The sequence below is a fragment of the Symphodus melops genome, assembly GCF_947650265.1.
Source record: "Symphodus melops genome assembly, chromosome: 12".
NCBI classification, from domain to species: Eukaryota; Metazoa; Chordata; class Actinopteri; order Labriformes; family Labridae; genus Symphodus; species Symphodus melops.
In genome coordinates this window covers 2,736,247-2,755,135 of record NC_136702.1, presented here as the reverse complement: position 1 = coordinate 2,755,135, position 18,889 = coordinate 2,736,247, and the positions used below count along the sequence as shown (strand labels likewise).

Below are 18,889 nucleotides of genomic sequence, written 5' to 3'. Positions count from 1 at the left end.
TACATCTGGAGTTTAACGCCAATCATTAAAACACAATGAGTCCAAATAAAAAGATGAAATTTATTTTACAAAACATTTACAGTCGGCTAAGAAAATAAATATATTTCACATTTTTACAAAGTCAAACGTGTGTAAACAAACATTTAAAAACAGCGTTCTGGAGCAGCTGCACAGGCGACGACCTTTTGTGAAAATGTAAACAAGGGCGAATTCAAACATTAAGGTTACGGGACAGTGAGTGAAGTCGGGTTGGAGATCGAGCATCCTGACTCTGTATCACAGGAACACTTGAGGCGCTCCGTCGAGTTTCCTTCAGCGCTGACAAAAAGTTCACGTGTTCTTTGGTTCCTACACGCCGTTGTCCACCACAACGTTCCCGTCTTTGTCTTTGATCCTGAGTCGTCCAGTCGGGTAGCTGGTCTCCTGCCTGCCGTCGGCGTAGACGGTCTTCACCGTGCCGTCGGGATACTCTCTCCTCTTGAAGTCGGCCGTGTGGATCTCCCTCTGGCCCGTGTTGAAGTGGATCTCCTTGGTGCCGTCGCTGAGAGAGGGGCGGCGCACAGTTTAGTTTGTTTTTTTTAGTGGCTGAAACTTGAAATAAACAAGGTGACTCACGGGTTGACTTGTATGACGGTCCCGTCTGTCAGCACGCTCTCCTCCCGACCGTTGGGGAAAAGGTTTTTGACCGTCTGATCTGGGAAGGTGATTTCTTTGCGACCATCTGGGAAATGTTTTTCTGGGGAGGGAATTTAAAACGGGCATCAGCGCCACGCTGGCGTCTGTGAGTTAAACGGGTGATTTGACTCCCTGCTGGTCACTCACCTGTCTGGTTGTTGGGGAAGTGCAGGACCTCGATGCCGTCTGTGTAGGTGATGTGTGTCGTCTGTGTTTCAGCGTAGTAGTAGATCTGAGCAGAGTCACGAATAGACGGTGAGAACGAGGGATGCTTCTTATGTTCCACTTAAAAAAAATCTGAAGGTTGTCCAGAATAAACCGAGGAAAAGCTGCGACTGATTTGACCACTAAATGTTGGATTTCTTCGCAGACAGATGTTGATTATGATTCACCCTGCCTTTGAGCGCATTAATATACAATCCAACTTTTATTTGATTAAGCAGTTTAAAACGAGCACAGCTGACCAAAGTGCTGTACATGAATATACAAAATAAATAAAGAGAACATTTCAACTCCTCACCACTCTCTGGTCGGCTGTGATCTGTTTCGTGTCTCCGTTGAAGAAGGTCACTTTGACCGTCAGCCCGTCGCCTGAAACCTCCTTCCTCGTCCCGTTGGGGAAAGAGATGAGACGATCTCCACTCGCCAGGACTTTCTCGACCTGCGAGGAGCAAAACCAGAACTTCATGAATTCAGGGGGTGAAACCACTTCATCTCATCTTTGATATTTTCTTCAGTGGAAAATGTCCCGGTGTCCTCGGGCTGTCGGGACGCTCATCGGTTATCAGGTGAACAGGTGTTGCAGCGATGGAAGCGGGCAGTGGAACTGCTTCAGATAGAAGTGATTGTACCCGAGCTAAAAAGCCTCTGCATGTTTCTAATAAGCTCCAGCAGCAGAAAGCTGCTCAAACTAGGATCAATGTTGGAGATGCTTTTTGAGACATGGAGAGAGGTTAGAACGCAGAAAGCTTTACAGACCCATGCAGAGAGGATTCCTTTCAAGCCCTTTTAGAAACGTGAAAAACTGTTGAACTTACTTGTTTAAGTACTTTTAATCAACATCCCTGAAAAGTACAAACTGATTTCACAACTCAACTGTGCTCATGTTCAAAGTGTCGCGTCTTAAACATGAACCCACCTTCCCATCGGGGTGTGTGATGACCTCTCGAGCTGATTCTGGCTCTTTAACTTCACAGGACTCGGGTTCTTCTGTACTCTACGATAAAAAGAAAAAAAAGAAATGTTCAACATCAGTTCAGTGGCTCCAAGCAGGTAAAGATGGAAAAACCGGACTGTAAACATTTTAAACGAGCTGCGTCTCTTTTGCTGGTTAAACTGTGTTAAGATGTGAAGAAAGGGTTAAACAGGACGTCTCTTACCGGAGAGAGCTTTGACTTCTCTTGATGTCGCAGCTTGTCCTGGCTCTTACAGGGAGCCGGCGTCGGCCTCTCTTCTTTCCTCCAAGGCGGCAACGAGGACGAAGAAGAGGATGCTGGTAGTGATGGTTTTCTCAGGCTGCTCTTCATCGCTGCAAAACCAGAACCACCACAACCAGAGTCACATGTACAGTATAGAAAAAACCTTCGTAGATAAAGCAGTGGGGGATAAATCCAAATGCATTTGATTTTATCCTCAAAAGAAAGCCTCCCTATTACAAAAACCTGCAGCTCCAAAACTCACAAATCTTAATCTGTAAAGAAAAGTGTTGGACAATGTTGTGATTTGAAGTCTTCACTGACCTGCAGCAGCCTGACTGCTCTCTCTGCAGGTCTTTCCAGGAGCTGCAGTCGCGCTGCTCTGAGGCGGGCTGCTGCTGCTGCTGCTGCTGCTCACTCGGGAGTCGAGAGGACTCTGAGCACACAGGAAGAGAGAAAAGACATGATTTTCCCTCCTCGCCGCCACGAAACCACGAACGGACAAACACGACGTCGTTTAAACAATGCTCACGGCAAATTTCACTCCTTTGGGCGCGGACGAGGCGTTGCCGTCAAACATTTTGGGAGCGTCCTTCGATGCGTTGAGCGGGCTTTTCCTCAAGGCGGTGAGCCGGAGCTTTTCCAACATGCGCACCTTCAATGAGAACAAAGAGAAGCTCACGCTCTCCTGGAAACAGAGGTGTTTGTTCATCTTGTGCACAGCGGTTCAACACTGTGGGTTGCCATGGAGATTAACGAGGAAGCTATGATTCAGGAAGTAAAAGTGCAAACGACAGCACATCACCAGCCTGTTTGATGTTAAATCTGAAGCAGAGCTTGTAACATATGAAGTCTGCAGAGGCTCCAGCAGGGGGCGCCCACGTTACACACTACATACAATCTTATTATTGGGAGACTTTAAAATACAAGCGTATGAGAGGGATCGTCATTAAAGCCTCACGATAAGAAATTAAACTCCTCTGGGTTTGATATCTGGTCGTCGCAGGTGTGCAGCGGGCGGTTACCTCGTCCCGGAGAGACTCGTTCTCCTTGTTCAGGGAGTCGATTTGCTGTCGCAGGCGGCCGTGTGTGGAGGCCCAGCGGCTCTCCCTCGCCCTCAGCTCCTCCTGCAGGGAGATCAGCTGCTGCCTCAACACCTGGCAGGGAGGACGAGGACGGATTAAAGGACCGTTTTTTAAAAGCACCTATTTTAAGATTCCTCTTCACTCCACCGGCTTCTCTGGAGGGGTCACGGCTTCTTTGACCTCAGACATGCTTTGAATATGCAACACACTTTTTTTTTAAAATAAATTACAAAACTCCAATGTGACTTCAGGGACTGTTGGCCTTGTCGTCGTTTAAATGAGGGCGCCAGATGGCCTAGCGGTTAGGTCGCGCCCCGTGTGCAGAGGCTGTAGGTTTGTTATGAGTCGGCGCTGAATACAAATAAAAAGAGGGAGGCGGAGTCGTCACCTGGATTTCCTCTCGTTCCTTCTTGTCGGGCATCGCTCTGGCGGCCAGCGCGTGCTTCTCAAAGAGTCTGCGCTCCTTCTGCAGCTTCCTGTTCTCCTCTCTCTTGTGCTCCTCCAGCTTGGCCAGCTCCTCCGCCCTCGTCTTCTCAAACTCCAGACGCTCTTTCCTACAAAAACAAAAAAAAACAAAACAAATGAGTTTGTTGAAAGTACAAACAAAAGAGGAACACAAGCTGTGTTTCATTCAGGAGGGTTTTAAAGTGAAGAACGATGGATCACCTGAGCGTCTCCTGGTTTTTCTCGTTCTCTTGTCTGAGTTTGCCGAGCGCAGAGTTCTCCTTCTTGAATCTCTCGATCTCGACCTCCAGCTCCACCAGCCTCTCCCTCAGCTGCCGGGACGTCACCTGCACGCCTGGGGAAGAGGACGCGTGTCACAGAAGATAAATCACATGTCACGCCTGAAACAAGGAAGCACCATCTCGCAGATGAACGGATGGTGTATTTCATAAAATACATTTGTTTCCCCGATGTCAACGGGCAAGGCAGGAAACTGCTCGGGGACCTAATCAGCGACTCAAAATGTGCATTTTTTTCAACGACAGTAGGAAACCTCCCAAAGAGGGCCGCCACATGACAGACATGATGGTTCTGGGTTTATCTGGTCTGTCAGGGTTTAGTTTGTGTATTTTAAGCTGTCATGAGTTGGTCTGTCTTCTGTGCCTTGAGACAGGTTACGCTTTTTAAAAGACCAAAATAGTTTCTCTCCTCACCTGTGTCCTCCTCTGACTTTTTCGACTCAATCGACGCAGCAGAAGGAGGCGGAGGAGGAGGAGGAGGAGGAGGAGGGAGAGGTGCATTCTGGGTCTTTGGCTTCAGCGAGGGAAACAGCCGAGTCATGAGCTGGGAGGCAGGAGGAGGCTCCTGATTGGCTGAGCTGACGTCCACACCTTTATCCACCGCCTCCGCGACTTTACTCGCCGCCACCTTCCTCTGCAGAGTCCGCGCCGGAGGTGAAACCGTTACCTTGGTAACCGGACTGAGTCGGCCGTCATTGGCTGAGCAGACTGCGGCGTGCTCCGGGTCGTTCCAGGTGTCGTTGTCGTCGAACACGACTGGACCCTGCCGTCCGTCTTTGTCCTCTAACAGGGTGGACTCGTCCGCGTTGCTCAGGAAGCTGTCGCTCTCGCCGTCATCGACCTGCGTCACGTCAGACGCCGAGTCTCTGCAGCTCTCCTCGTCCTGATACGAATGCTTGTCATACGGCAGGTCGGACTGTGCGGGGAAGCTGAGGCTGCTGGGAAATGAAGGAGGTTTGCCTCCTACTTCTTGGTACTCAAACTCAGAGCCGCCACAGGATGAAACCTCGCAGCTCTCGTGGTCGTCTTCGCGTCCAGAGTCCAGCTCCGTCCTTTCCTCAACGCTGGCTCCGTTCATGAGAGCGCCGTCTCTGACCTTCACCATAAACAAGTCCGGCTTCACGGCACCGCTCTGGACCACCACACCACCACCGCTGCTGCTGCTGCTGCTGCTCACACTAGTGCACCTCTGAGGAGCAGCTTTGGGAGGGGACTTGATGGGGGTGGAGGAGAGCCGTCGGGGGGGGAAACCCCGGGCGGCCTGCAGCTGGTCCATCTGAAGAACCTGGAAATCCAGAACAAGCTCTTTAAATCACATCGCTTTACAGTCCACATTTCAAAGAGGCAAAACAGGCGGGAAAAAAACCCACATTATCTAGTTTGTCAAAAACAGAAAAATTTGAATTCTTTTTCTGCACAATTCTGGTCCAAACCAACGTCTCGGTCTTCCTCTTCTACAAACAAAAACAACCGAGAAATTCAAAGCCTTAAAATTTATAAAAAGCAGAATAAGTCAAAGGTAAAAGATACTTATTATAGAGCATCATAATCCCTTTTCACAAACAATATTTGATCAATTGTAACTATTGAAATATTTATCTTGCTGTTTTAAAAAAAGAAGGAATTAAGGCCTTTTTCAGAGAAACCAACATGGTATAGAAAACGTGACACTCTGTAAAGACGTCACGCATTAAGGAGAAAGAAACTAGGGGACATTCAAGAAAAGTGTCAGAATGGATGAATGATTTGATAACAGAGTTGAACAAAGCACCTTCAGGACAAAGGAGGAGTTGGACGAGAAGGAGAGCTCCTCGGCTGCTTGCTCCAGCAGCTCAAACTCTCCCAGCTCGATGTTCTCCACCTGCCGGTCGCAATCCCAGCGCTGGAGCTTCTCCTGGAACGACTGCTCGAACGAATCCTGGGGAACTTCTCCTCCTCCTCGGCTTGAGCCGCGACCTCCCTCTCTGGCTGCGTCGCTGTCGCCTCTCTCCGGGCCTCTGATGGCGCCCACCTGTTTGGTCACAGGGTTCGGCTTCACGCTGTGACCGGCGTCCCTCAGAGCTTGAGACGACTCTCTCTTGCTGCTCTGCTCCGGTTGATGCAGTTTGGTTCCTTTACTCTCCGGGTCCGTTTGGACGGGTTGCGGTACATCTGTGTTCCGTCTTTGATGACTACCCAAAACCTTCGTCCAGGCCGTCGTCCTCTCAAACTTGGCATCCTGAGGTGGCGAGCTGACACCTTTCGGCCGGTTCTCCTTGTTGAGCGTGGCAGTTTTACGCCGGACGGGAAACCGTTGCACGCCGTTAGAGACCCCTCTCTGTAAAGCTGCAGGGTCCGAGTTGCTGCGGCACAGAACCCTGGCCTGTGCCTGCGGTCTGGGCTCATCTGTCACCGCTTGTTTTGGTTTGCGATTGTTGGTAAATCTCGAGAGCCCCTCGCCTCGCTTCAGAAAGACTCTCTTGGGAGGGGCTTGTGCAGCCGCAGCTCCTTCTTGGCCCTGTAGAGGCAAAGACACACAATGTGACTGAGTGACTATTTGAGACTGATGCACCAACACGGGGTCGGAGAAGGACGGCGTGCAACTTCACATCAATGTCATCAGTCTGGAAAGAGATCTTCACCTAGAGATTTCTACAAATCACATCAATGCATCACAAATGAAAACACTCCATAACAAGAACTTTACTAACTCCACTAACTGTTGACAGGAAGAAACATTAGAGACTCTCACCTGCTGTTGCTGGGCAGATTTCAGCCTCTGCTCCTCCATCCTCAGCTGCTCCTCCAACAACTCCTCAAACGTCTTCTTCTGACCCCCGACGCCTGGCTTTATAGGTCTGAAGAGAAAGAGAAACAAAAGTCCCTCACTCAGCCTCTGCTGTACGATTCAGATGGTCTCATCATGAGCGCTCGATATCGAGCATCAGAAGCTTGAATTTACCTTTCATGTAATTCCGTATCTCCTTTTACTGAGGTGTTTCCATTCAAAGATGCGGCTTTACTCCGTTTTGAGGTGACATCGCGCTCATGAAATTGATTTAAATCCACACTCTGTTCCTCATCGTCTTCTCTGGAGTTCCACGATCCTGAGGGAGACAGCCGCATGGGGATTTAGCTCCACAAAGACGTCAGGCCTGAGCTGGCTGCTGTGCTCAAAATCCCAAAACTTCTTTCCATATTCTCTAACGTTCAGCATGCTCACCCTCGTCCTCACTGCCCTCTTCATGATCTTGGTCTGTGTGTGGCTCCGTCCGTCTCCCTGCTGATGACAGCTCTTGTTCCTGTCCACAGGCGGAGCCTTGTTGGGCTCTGCGGCACGCTGAAGTGGAGTGGTACGGAGTCCCTGCATGACGACAGGCTTCAGTCACCTCACAGTGTATAAATACTACACACACAAAAAACTACATTTAAGGGGAAAATAAAAACATCACATTCATCCACGCAGCGACGCTGTCATTTCTTTTTTTTTTTGTACCTTCTGTGCTGTCCTGGGATCCGTTCATTACTCCCAGCAGCCTCTGCTGCTCCTCCTGCAGGCGGAGCAGCTCCTCCAGCTGATGAGCCTTTAGCTGCTCCTGCATGAGCTGCTGCCATTTCCTCAACTGCACAAACAAACACAGTTAAACGTTCGTCTGCGACGTGGGAAACATTTTGAAGTCTTTATCGGATTCGGATATCAGCAACCAAATAGATGGATAACGTATAAAGGCAGCCAATCTATTTCACTTTATTCTATGACTAATTTAATGTGTGATGCGTCAGCGGCTCGATAAATTGTGAGATTAAACAAAAGACAAAAAGAAAAAAACACTGGAAGGATTTGAAGTGTTGGCTTCTTCATATTTGATGATGAGAAGGGAGGACAGATCAACTTGTTACCCAACCAGTTAAAGACTGGTATGGCACCAGTACTCAGGACTGGCCATGAACCGTGACTGAAAAGTCTGATGGGTACGTCACTGGCTAACACTCTTATACAAAGTGTCTAATCGTTCTTTTCAGGGGGGCTTTTAATACTTAACTCGCCCCTCGGTCCTGGTTGAACACTCCTGTCACAGTGACTTTACTCTGTAGTTACCTCACACTCTCACTAAGTCCATCTCAGTGTTTTCCAAACATGCAGATTGCTCAGTGCTTACTGTGTTACTAACTTACTGTGTACTATTTGAGTCCTCGCCAGCATAAATAGTTTATCCTGAGGCGAACTTGAACTGCACTAATATTAGCAGGCAGGTAGAAGCCATGAGTCTGTGTTGGACTGCGAGTGAGGGAGGAGCGGATTATTAAGTAACCAAGAGACGGTGATATAATCGACGCAGAGGTTCACACAAAGTGCCAAAAAGTCACATCAACAGAAGTTTAGTTAGGAGATATGGGGTGTCTGCTCCACTTACATTTCTTTGATACAAGTTTGGATATTGGAATAAGGCACAAGTTAGCTTCTGTTTAGGTTTGGAAAATCAATAAGGTTGTTTTTTCCAATACTTACAAGTCAAATTGTATCACTATGGGAAGAGATCACACAAACTCTTTAAGTGTTGATTTCTTCTTACAATTTGTACAACTTCAGTTCATTTATCAAGAGAGCCTATGTTTGTTTGTTTGTTTGTTTGTTTGTTTGTTTTGTAACAGGTAGGTAACATGAGCCCCAGCCCTTACAGAATCTTTCATGTCTCTACCTGTTCCAGCTTCATCCTTAGTGGCAAATCTTGTGATGTATTTGCCATCTCATCCAAACTCTCCGACTCTCCATGTGTGTTCCTCTGAGGTCCAGGTGATCGACCATCCACTGGCCCGTCAGCATCAGTTTTCTGTCGGCCAGCTGACCGTGCAAATCCATCCACACCTATGCAGCAGCTGCTGTCTGCAGAGGCCGGCAGGGGAGCGAAGTCGGAGGCGAACGAATCGTCCGGCTCCAGAGGAGGATGAGGAGATCCCACGGAGGAGACGTGGCGCATGGAGCCAGCCAAGTCCGCGCAGGGGTTAAGGATCACCCCGGCTCTGGTGCTACTTGGCATCCACCTGGCCAGGAAGTCCGCCTGCGAGTACTGGAGCCCGGCTGGAGATGACATGATGACCGCGCTGTCTCATGCAGGTCTCGCTAATCCGGGATTTTAGCAACAGATTATGGTGACAGGTGAGAGGTTAATCACACACCGTGAATAAACACCGGCTCTAATTTAGACGAAGCAGAGACAACTATAAATAGTGACCAGTTTAAGTTGATTTTATGAGCTTTCGGTGTATCTAAAAGGCTCGGTTACCATGGTGATACTCGCCCGTTGCTTTTACTTCTTCGCACAGAACGGTTTAAAATGACATACAGTGATGTCACAGACACGCTAACAACATTAATAACAATAATTAAAAATAAGTGTTCAATAAACTAAAGATAAAGATAAAGAGTTACGATATTTACCTGTAACATAGGGGAAGAGAGGTGCAGCTGAAATAGTAAAAGCGTACTTTATAAAAACATAACAGACACAAGTTTCGAAGCCTGCCGCCATATCAAAACAAAGCCCGCGAGAGTACTGTACTGGATAAATACTCGATTGCATTGTGGGTAATGTAGTTCATCTGCAGTTTAAAGTGAGGTTTGTTTTGTTTGGGTTTTTTTTTTAAAAGTGTTAGGATTTGTTTTGCTATCGATGGTATTATAAATTTGAACTTCTTATTATTTTAATCTGAGAGCGGTTTTAATTGTTTTACAAGAGAAAAAAAACCGTTGGAAATATGTTCCGGTTCAATGGCTGTTCCCAAAGGTTTTTCACAATAAAGGTAATGGAATTAAAGAAAACTGTGGTAGCGTTGACTTTTCGTTTTGTTAACTTGCGAACTCATAAAGGGTAAGCTGCTTAACTAAAAGTATTGACTATCTTACCCTAAATTTGCTTGACATATGTCTTCAGTTTAAATAGTAAATACATCAGCGTTTATGCTGATAGAGAAACACCGGATGTGTTTTCTGACAGCTGTGATTGGTTGATCCGAAAATACCAAATTTCACGTTCTTCTTCTAACTGAGGGTCGCGAGCAGAGGAAGCGTTGGTGGTACAATGGAAAAGGTTTTATGTGATGTCCACGGTAAGTCAAACTAAATAAAATGTTAAATAAATATTATGACATGTAGAGTGAGATATTGTGTCGGTTTTTCAGAGTTTCTGTTTCGTTTGTTTTCTGCATGACAAGGCATTTCCTCTTCGCGTTTACTTTTGACTAAATTTAAACTCACATGATCGTTTCTTTCTGACGTTTAATGGGATAATATCTCATATTATGGGTTCAATAACGTGTCCTCTACATTCACCAAACAGGCTGCTTGTGTCTGCTGAAAACGGGCGTGAAAGATGGACCGAATAAAGGCAGAAGTTTCTATGTCTGCGTTGACAAGCAGGGCTGTGATTTCAGTCAGCTTGCCAGGTATGAACAGCAACAAGGGCAGAGACACTTCATCACATCAATCTAAGCAGTGACATGAACAGATGCATTTGAATACAACAGGTTTTTTTTTACTTTCTTTGTTTTTAAATCTAATGGATTAAGCTTTTTTTAGTTCTACTAGCATCCTATTGTAGTCCACCCATAGCAGCCATTACTACATACATGCTTTGTAATTTTCTTGACATTCTTTCTATGTGATGCTTTAACATCATCGTCTCTCCCCAGCATCTCACCATCCCACTGCCTCCATCATGAAGATTCAGTGGTGGAACTTCAAGCTCTCACCTACAATCTTCAGCATCAGAGTCACAGGTGTGTGTGTGTGTGCAGGTGGATTCTTTACAGGTCCAAACCACCATTAGACATTTACTTGGTGCTTGAATGAGATACCTGTCCCTCGGTGCACCTCTAAATGTAAAGTTGTTGTCCTTTTGCAGGTTGTTCTATCGATGTGTTATAGGTAAAAAAGCTGGCCAGAAGTGGTGTGGAAACGTGCCTTGGAGCGCGGTAAGCATGTGGAGATTTTTTTATTAATGAACACTACTCACTCATGTCCAGGACAAGATCAGCGAAGGCCGATTAGTCCACAGTTGACGTCATAACGGACACAAACACAACACAGAAGATTTAACCTTTAGATATATTATTTCTCTTCATCTCAGAGGTTTTTATTGATAACTCCTTGGAAGATAATCTGCAATTGATTTTTGTTTTCGTTCATCGCAGCCAGAGAAAGAAAATAGAAACCCACGGTCTGACCCACATCTGCAGCCCTCTTGCCTGCCGCCTGCCAGGAACCCCTTTAAAGCCCCTGAGAGGACAGATAAGGACTCTGAGAGGAGAAGGATGCTGGGTGGTGGAAGTAATGAGAAAAGAAGCGAGGAGAAAGAGAGCAAGTCAAGCCACGAGGCTAAAGGACGAGACCGCTATCAGAAAGAAAAAGAGGAGAGTGTGAGCGCAGGAAAAGAAGAAGAAGAAGAGGAAAGGAAGAAGGATGTGTCAGATACTTACAGAGGTGTTCAACTTCCAGCAGGAATGAAGATAAAAAAGAGAGTTTCGGATGAGGAGAGGCACTGTGCTGATGCGAACAGTGTGGAAAAAATGACAGACAAGATGCAAAACAAGGATAAAGAGAAGAGCACGGAGCAAGACGATAAACCAAAGGGTGTTCATCCTGAGACAACAAATCAAACCACACAGAATCCCCACAAAGGCTCACTTCAGAAACCGACCGATGGAGAAACATCTGTGGTGAAACAAGTCAACCCGTCTGTAAAAGACAGTGCTTCTAAGTCTGCAGCCAGTATCAGCACCCAGGCCTTCACAAAAGACGCCGGGAACACAACATCTGACAAACCAGCACAATCAGAGTCCAATCAGAAACAACATGAAAATAATAATGATGATGATGACGATGTTGTGTTGGTGTCAGTGAAACCTGCTACACAGAAAACTCCTCCTGTCTCCGCTGTGCAAAAGACGCTGACTTCCTACCCGGGGTTTAACCCAGCCTCTGTGGTCAAAGGTCAGCGGGAAGCGCCCAAAGGCATGCATAGTCTGCTCACTGCTCAACTCCAACAGAAAAAGGTGAGTAGATGACCCTTGTATGTTATAGCTTGAAGCTAGATGCTTTATCTCATCCATAAAATTAAAAAAAAGTTTTAGATATACAATTGTTTTATTGAGCATTTAGATCAACAGTTTTCAGTGCAACAAAACCGCAACAGCATTCAAATATTTCATCTGAGGGGGGCGCTGGTGGCTCAGCGGCAGTGCACGCGTCCCCATGTATCGAGGCTATAGTCCTCACGCAGGAGGCCCGGGTTAGCGTGAGGACTATAATCTCCCTGATTTGTGCATCTGTCCACTTTCCTTCCTCGATATAATAAAGGCAAAATGCCCAAAATAAATCTTTAAAAAATATACATATGCATATATTTCATCTGATATTTCCCTGGTATCTTATTTCACTCCTTCAGGCCACTCTGTCTGCAGTGAACGTGGCCGCTCTGCCAGACAAAGGGGAGAGGTTGAGGACTCAGGTCAAAGAGCTGGAGGACGCCCTGGAGTCTCTGAGCCTCACGGCAGCGTCTCAGCCCGGTAACTCTCCTGCCGTCCTGTCGGAAAAGTAGTGAATGAGTTCAGACATTCCCCCCCTCTCTCTGTCTTCTGGATCTGATCACTGACCTTTTATATCTGTCATGCAGAATCACTTTCAGGTTCCCAGGGTGCAAGTAACAGCTGTGATGCTAGTGCAGGTAGCATCCATGTCAGTCCATTCAGTCGGACTGGGGGCACCGTCCTGTCAAAATGTGTGTATTCAATCTGCACGCACAGATCACACGGATTTACTCAAACCCCTTTGCTCTCATTTCTTTGTGCTTTCAGCGGACGCACAGATGCAGGCTTTTTACGGCGGAAGGATGACTGATGACCGTCTGCTGGCGGTGAAAAATGCCACCTGCGAAGCCATCGACCATCTCCACAAATCTTTAGAGTCCTGCCCTGATGCTGAGGCCGAAGTGCCGGACCCGAGGGGCATCAAGGTCCGCTCTTTCCTTTACTTGGAATTTTCTTATTACAGTAAATAATGCTGAAGTTTAATGTTCACAAATCTTTAGGAGCATCTCTACATACTTTTGGAATTTCAATATTATCTGGAGGAAGTGGAAGAATTTTATCTTTATCTGTACTCGACGAGTGACGACGGTATGAAATATGGAGATTTGTCTCTTGCCAATAACATTGCCCTCTTGTGATTGGTCGGTTAGGTTTCGCTCCTGGCCCATCAGAGGAGAGCTTTGGCCTGGCTGTTCTGGAGAGAAGCTCATAATCCCTGTGGAGGAATTCTGGGTATGTTTACCATTATTTTTGCATATTATCTTTGAACTTTTTTTTTTTACTGGGACATAATCCTGATAAAGAATATGAGAAAGATTGTGTAGGGGAGTGAAACCATTCATTTTCTACAAAATAGTACGTATCTGGTAAAAACTAAAACTTTTTTCTTTTAAAAGAAAATAAAGCTGATCATTTAGATTTGTTTTTTTTTTTATTAGACAGGAATGTATTTTAGAAGTTTTTAGGAAGTCATCTTCTTCTCTCTTTTCGGATGCAGCGGACGACATGGGTTTGGGGAAAACTCTGACAATGATTGCTCTCATACTGTCCAAGAAGACGAAGACGAAGGAGAAAGATGAAGAGAAGAAGTCAGAGAGCTGGATCTCTAAGACCGGTAACTCCAGTCTTTTCCGCTGGTTTGATTTACAGCAATGAAGTCATTACCACTTATATAATTTATATTTCAATCAGTCAGTGCACTTTTGTTTGTTTTTAATTCCAGAGGTAAATTATTAGCGTTTGCTGTGTGAGAGTTTTGATTCGTTTGTGTGTCTTTGTTGTGCAGACTCGAGCGTCGTGGTCTCTAAAGGCACTCTGATCATCTGCCCCGCCTCTCTGGTGCATCACTGGAAGCTGGAGATCGACAGACATGTGAAGTCGGGCAAGCTGTCTGTGTACCTGTACCACGGCCCCAACCGAGAGAAAAGTGCCAAAGTGTGAGGAAGCATGCACACGTTCACTAGTCTATCATAGCCATGAACAGATTCACATTTCCCTGGTTGTGTGATTTGTTTATTTGTCATCTACAGTTAAATTAAAACACAACAACAACACACAACTGCAGAGTGCAATTTTTTAACATGACTGGAGATAGACATGCATTACACGTGCTGTTGGCGTTCTCTCTCCGTCTCATAGGCTGGCAGATCATGACGTGGTGGTTACCACGTACAGTTTGGTCTCTAAGGAGGTCCCGGTCCAGAAGGATCAGGCGGAAAAACCCAGCAGAGACGATGAAGCTGTGGTAAGTAATGTCAGCGTTTAGCAGCGTCAGTGCGGCGATGGCTCCTCTTGTAAGACGTTCCCACAGATTCTCTGAAGATTTGAAGCAGCTGATTCACACCAAAAACAAGTTGGGGAATTATGTTCTCATCATCCCATGTTGTGTCCTCAGACGCCACGCTCAGCTCCTCTTCTCCGCGTGACCTGGGCCCGGATTATCCTGGACGAAGCCCACAACATCAAGAACCCCAAAGTGCAGACCTCCATGGCGGTGTGTCAGCTGAGGGCTCGTGCACGCTGGGCCGTCACTGGAACGCCCATCCAGAACAATCTGCTGGACATGTACTCCCTGCTCAAGTAAGACAAGAGTTTCACTGGCGAAAGGTTTCTCCTGTCTGGTCTCGATTGGGCGGCGCCCTCGGGTGTTGAAAAGATAGTCCAGCGGTTATGTTGCGTGCCACACGTACAGAGGCTGTAGTTCTCATTGAGTGGGTTTGAATCTGAACTTGGCTCTTTGCTGCATGTCATCCGTCATTCTCTCCTCCCAAAATGTCCTGAGTCAACATTTCCAATATGGCAGCCGCCTTCTTTGGGCTTCAAAATGGCACCAGTGTGTGATGTCACTGAGACTACGTCCATGTTTATACAGTCTGAATAAAGTAAGATTAAAGATTATGTCGTTTCTCTGTCTGTCAGGTTTCTGCGTTGCGCTCCGTTTGATGAGTACAAACTTTGGAAAGCTCAAGTAGACAACGGCTCCAACAGAGGCAGAGAGAGACTCAACATCCTGACGAGGACTCTGCTGCTCCGACGCACCAAAGACGAGCGAGACAGCACGGGAAAACCACTGGTAAAGACGGACAGAAAAGTCTCTGGAAAAAAAAAATCCAAGTCGGGTTCTGATTGTTGTTTTAATCATTTCAGGTGTGTCTTCCTGATCGGACCTGTGAGGTGCATCAACTGAAGCTGTCCAAGGAGGAAAAGGCTGTCTATGATGTGGTCTTTGCCCAGTCCAGGTACCACAACAACTTCACAGAGATTTATAAGAAAACATCCCAAATACTTCCCCTCATGAAGGTTTTTTGTTTTTTTTCTTGGTGAAAAAAGAGCGGCTGTTATCAGATCAGACTCTTAAAAATGTTCAGGACCTGTGCTGTACTGCTCCTCTTCCTTTCTAAGGAAACATTAGATTATAATGTCCCCTTTTGAGTCTGGCCTTGTCTGATGTTAGCATCATCTCAACAGCTTTAAAATAACTTTTTTTTTTTTTTTCTGTCTTCATGATGTTTCCATTAAAATCATAAGTAAGTGCCAAAGACAAATTAGGCTTCTCAAAATCTTAAAACAAATCACAGCTTTGAAAAAGAGATGACATGCTGTGATATCTTCTTAGAAAGAAAGAAAGAAAAGAAAAAAAAACATTTATCAAAGACACTTCAAAGAGATTTTCTTTTTCTCTCGCTCCATTAGATCGACTCTACAGAACTACCTCAAGAGGCACGAAGGAAACGACTTGAAAAAGGGGATTACCTCCAGCTCCAATCCCTTCAACAAAGGTAAGACGTCACCTTGAGGATTTCTTGAAAGAAAAAAAAAGAAAAATGTGTTGTGAAAACCTCCCACAATTAATTTTTTTTGCAAAAGACACTGGCGCCCATTGGCTTTAATTTAACTTCTATTATATCGTAAAACATTTATATCTCAATCCATTCTGAGCATGTGAGTCAACATTTCAGCTATTGTACCTGTTGAACAAATATAATGTGAAAAACAGTGATGTTGAGGCTGTTAAAGGCTGATGAAATGATAATCTCTCTCTCCTCTCCAGTTGCTCAGGAGTTTGGCATGTCCCAGGACGACCCTGCTCTGTCCAGTTCCCAGCAGCCCCAGCAGGCGTCCAGCACCGTCCACATCCTGTCCCTGCTGCTGCGCCTTCGACAGTGCTGCTGTCACCTCTCCCTCTTGAAGAAGGTAAAAACACACTCGTGTGCTCTTAAAAACGCTCACCTGCTTCCTGCTGGAAGAATGAATTTCCACCGTTTCCTAACCTGATCCTCGCTCAGACTCTGGACTCGACGGAGCTGCAGGGTGATGGGATCGTCTTGTCCCTGGAGGAGCAGCTCAACGCTCTGTCGCTCTCCTCCAGCCCTTCGCCGTCCTGTCCTGACCTTAAAGACACCGTGGCTCTTAACGGCACGCGCTTCGCCTCGAAGATTTTTGAGGAAACCAGCGAGAGCTCCAAGGTGAGAACCCCTTGATGAGGAGTTTGTGTTTATGGGCACGTCGCATACAGGTGCATTTCACTGAATCAAACTTCAACACAATTAACGGATTCTTCTGTCATCATTTCAGATTTCCGCCATCGTCTCTGAGCTGACGGCGATCAGGCAGAAGGGCGCTGAACAGAAAAGGTAAAACATTTTAACCTCATACTCGGACTCCTTTTCCTTCCAGCTTTATTCCAAATGTTCTTGAGTTTCAGTATTTTTTTGTTTTGTAGGAAAAAAAGTTTAAACGCATTCCTTCAAGCAGGCAGAAACGTCTAACCGGATAACGTCCAATCAATGTCTTCCTTCAACTCTGACACATGGCTTTTTTTGGGGGGAGGGGTGTCTACACTTTCTCTCCTCACACTCCTCTTTATACATGATATCAAAGACTAACAGATGACTTCACCTGTGCACTGTCAGCGTCTGTTTAATGTTCCAGCCACTCATGTGATCCACCTGTTGTCTCCTCTCTGTTCCTGTGCAGCGTGATCATATCCCAGTGGACCAGCATGCTTCACATCGTAGCCGTTCACCTGAAGCGCATGGGCCTCAGATACGCCGTCATCGACGGGACGGTCAACCCCAAGCGCCGCATGGACCTGGTGGAGGAATTTAACACCAACCCCAAAGGACCGCAGGTAAGTCTCAACCCCAACGACAAAACGCGTGACGAGTGACCTGTGAATTCCTTTCGAATGAATGAGCCGGGCTCTCATTGCTCGTTTGTTTCTGTGCCGAAGGTGATGCTGGTCTCTCTCTGCGCTGGAGGGGTTGGACTCAATCTCATCGGCGGGAATCATCTCTTTCTCATCGACATGCACTGGTGAGAGACGCACATCCGCGCACACGTCAACAAACAGCCGTGTTTGAAAGTGTTTGCTTCCCTGCGTGTGATGGAGCCAGTTGCATTTCTATTGTTACATCATTCGCTGACCCTCTTAATGCTTTGAACGCTCTCAGCCCTTAAAATGTGTCTTCAATGTGTCTAAAAGGAATCGTTTAGCTTGTTAAGAGAAGAAATGTTCAGTTTTTAACCACCGCTGAAAACTCTGACAGGAACCCAGCTTTAGAGTCTCAGGCATGCGACCGGATCTACAGAGTCGGACAAACTAAAGACGTCACCATCCACAGGTAATGAAACGGCCAGACATCTGAAGTGTGTGTGTGTGTGCATGCATTCTGTCATTTACTGCTAGTCCTGAAACTATTGTTGCAAAAGCACTGGTATGCTTTGTGTACGATGCATTTGCTTTGAATCAGAAAGTGTTTTTTGTGTGTGTTTTGTTCCAGGTTTGTGTGTGAAGGCACGGTGGAGGAGAAGATTTCCACCCTGCAGGAGAAAAAGAAGGAACTGGCTCAGAACGTCCTGTCAGGAACAGGAAACACCTTCACCAAACTCTCCCTGGCCGACCTCAAAATCATTTTTGGTGTCTGAGACAGAAGAGAACTGCAAACACTCAGAGTTCAGGTTGTCGGGCTGTCACTGCGGAGACTTTTTTATATATCTTGAGTCGTGTGATCTTATACACTAACATCATCATCCACAAACAGTACACTGCTGCAAATGCATGTATTACCTGTGTTTGAGTTCACAAGCCAAAGCATACAAAAGACCTTTGTGCCCCTGTTATTTTATTTTAGTCCATAATCATGGGTCTGTCTTTGTGCGCCCGTATGCTACAGTAAATTCAGCCGATAAATAAATACACTTTAAGATGTGCTAATGCTTTTAATCACCGAGACGCACTCGTAACTGGACTGTCTTCTGTAAACGTTTGAGTTTCAAGAAGCTGAACCTCTTTCAGAGTGAAGCAAACTGTCCCCCTTTTATCTGTGTCTGAGGCTTGTTTGCCTTATTTTTTAAATGCATGTGTGGTGTATTGCTGAATGATTGTGTTTTTAATAAATGTAGGTGTTTAAAGTTATTGGATATGATTTCAACACTTGTTTTATAAGAGCATGAACAAAATAATAATTCCTTTAAAATAATAGATGTACTCAATGATGAGCTGCCACGTTCTTGCGATCTTTTACTGCTGCCAAAGTATTTTGCTTGCACTTGAAGGCTTAAATGCTTTGAGTGTGGAAACATGCATGGGGTAGCGAGTGAGCAGGGAGACAAGGAGGCGTGTGATTGGTTGATTAGATTGGTACCTCGTGGCAGATATTGGTCGAAGTTTTTACAGACTTACAAACTAATACAGATGACAGATGTTTCTTTTTCAGAGCACATGAGTTATTAATGTCTGTCAGGACCTAAAGACAATTTGAACCAACATCTTAAAGTGTATCCAGAGAAAATTACCCACCCAGCCTTTAATTTTAATAGGAAATATTGTGCTTTTTCCAAAATGTATTTACTTTGATTTGAATATAAAAATTCTGCTAATTTAAAATATTTCTCTATTACTTCA

General features: G+C 45.9%; 2 protein-coding genes across 3 annotated transcripts; one reads left to right on the top strand and one right to left on the bottom strand.

Annotated features, from left to right (window-relative positions):
• Positions 1–40: 40 nt before the first annotated feature.
• Positions 41–9,531, bottom strand: cpap (centrosome assembly and centriole elongation protein). 2 transcript variants are annotated; one of them, XM_079357821.1, is made up of 19 exons: positions 9,338–9,531; positions 8,598–9,019; positions 7,394–7,520; positions 7,121–7,303; positions 6,860–7,004; positions 6,650–6,755; positions 5,690–6,415; positions 4,333–5,203; positions 3,842–3,974; positions 3,564–3,729; positions 3,116–3,247; positions 2,623–2,745; positions 2,415–2,526; positions 2,055–2,203; positions 1,814–1,891; positions 1,196–1,336; positions 823–907; positions 616–736; positions 41–541 (listed from the first exon to the last, which is right to left on the bottom strand). In XM_079357821.1, exons 2-19 carry the CDS (start codon positions 8,988–8,990, stop codon positions 349–351), a joined length of 3,984 nt encoding a protein of 1,327 aa, XP_079213947.1. In that variant the 5' UTR covers positions 8,991–9,019; positions 9,338–9,531; the 3' UTR covers positions 41–348. The 2 variants fall into 2 exon arrangements, with proteins under 2 accessions (XP_079213947.1, XP_079213948.1); XM_079357822.1 differs by having other exon boundaries at positions 7,121–7,261.
• A 3-nt stretch (positions 9,532–9,534) lies between these two features.
• On the top strand, positions 9,535–18,400 carry ttf2 (transcription termination factor, RNA polymerase II). Its single transcript, XM_079357823.1, is given in 24 exon segments — positions 9,535–9,699; positions 9,947–10,005; positions 10,236–10,341; positions 10,588–10,674; positions 10,800–10,869; positions 11,089–11,949; positions 12,342–12,462; positions 12,582–12,708; positions 12,710–12,908; positions 13,134–13,215; positions 13,481–13,597; positions 13,769–13,919; positions 14,122–14,227; positions 14,378–14,562; positions 14,902–15,055; positions 15,130–15,221; positions 15,676–15,761; positions 16,034–16,176; positions 16,269–16,448; positions 16,558–16,616; positions 16,960–17,113; positions 17,216–17,298; positions 17,532–17,606; positions 17,766–18,400. Coding segments are annotated over 23 exon segments (3,411 nt in total). The 5' UTR covers positions 9,535–9,699; positions 9,947–9,977; the 3' UTR covers positions 17,911–18,400.
• Positions 18,401–18,889: the final 489 nt, after the last annotated feature.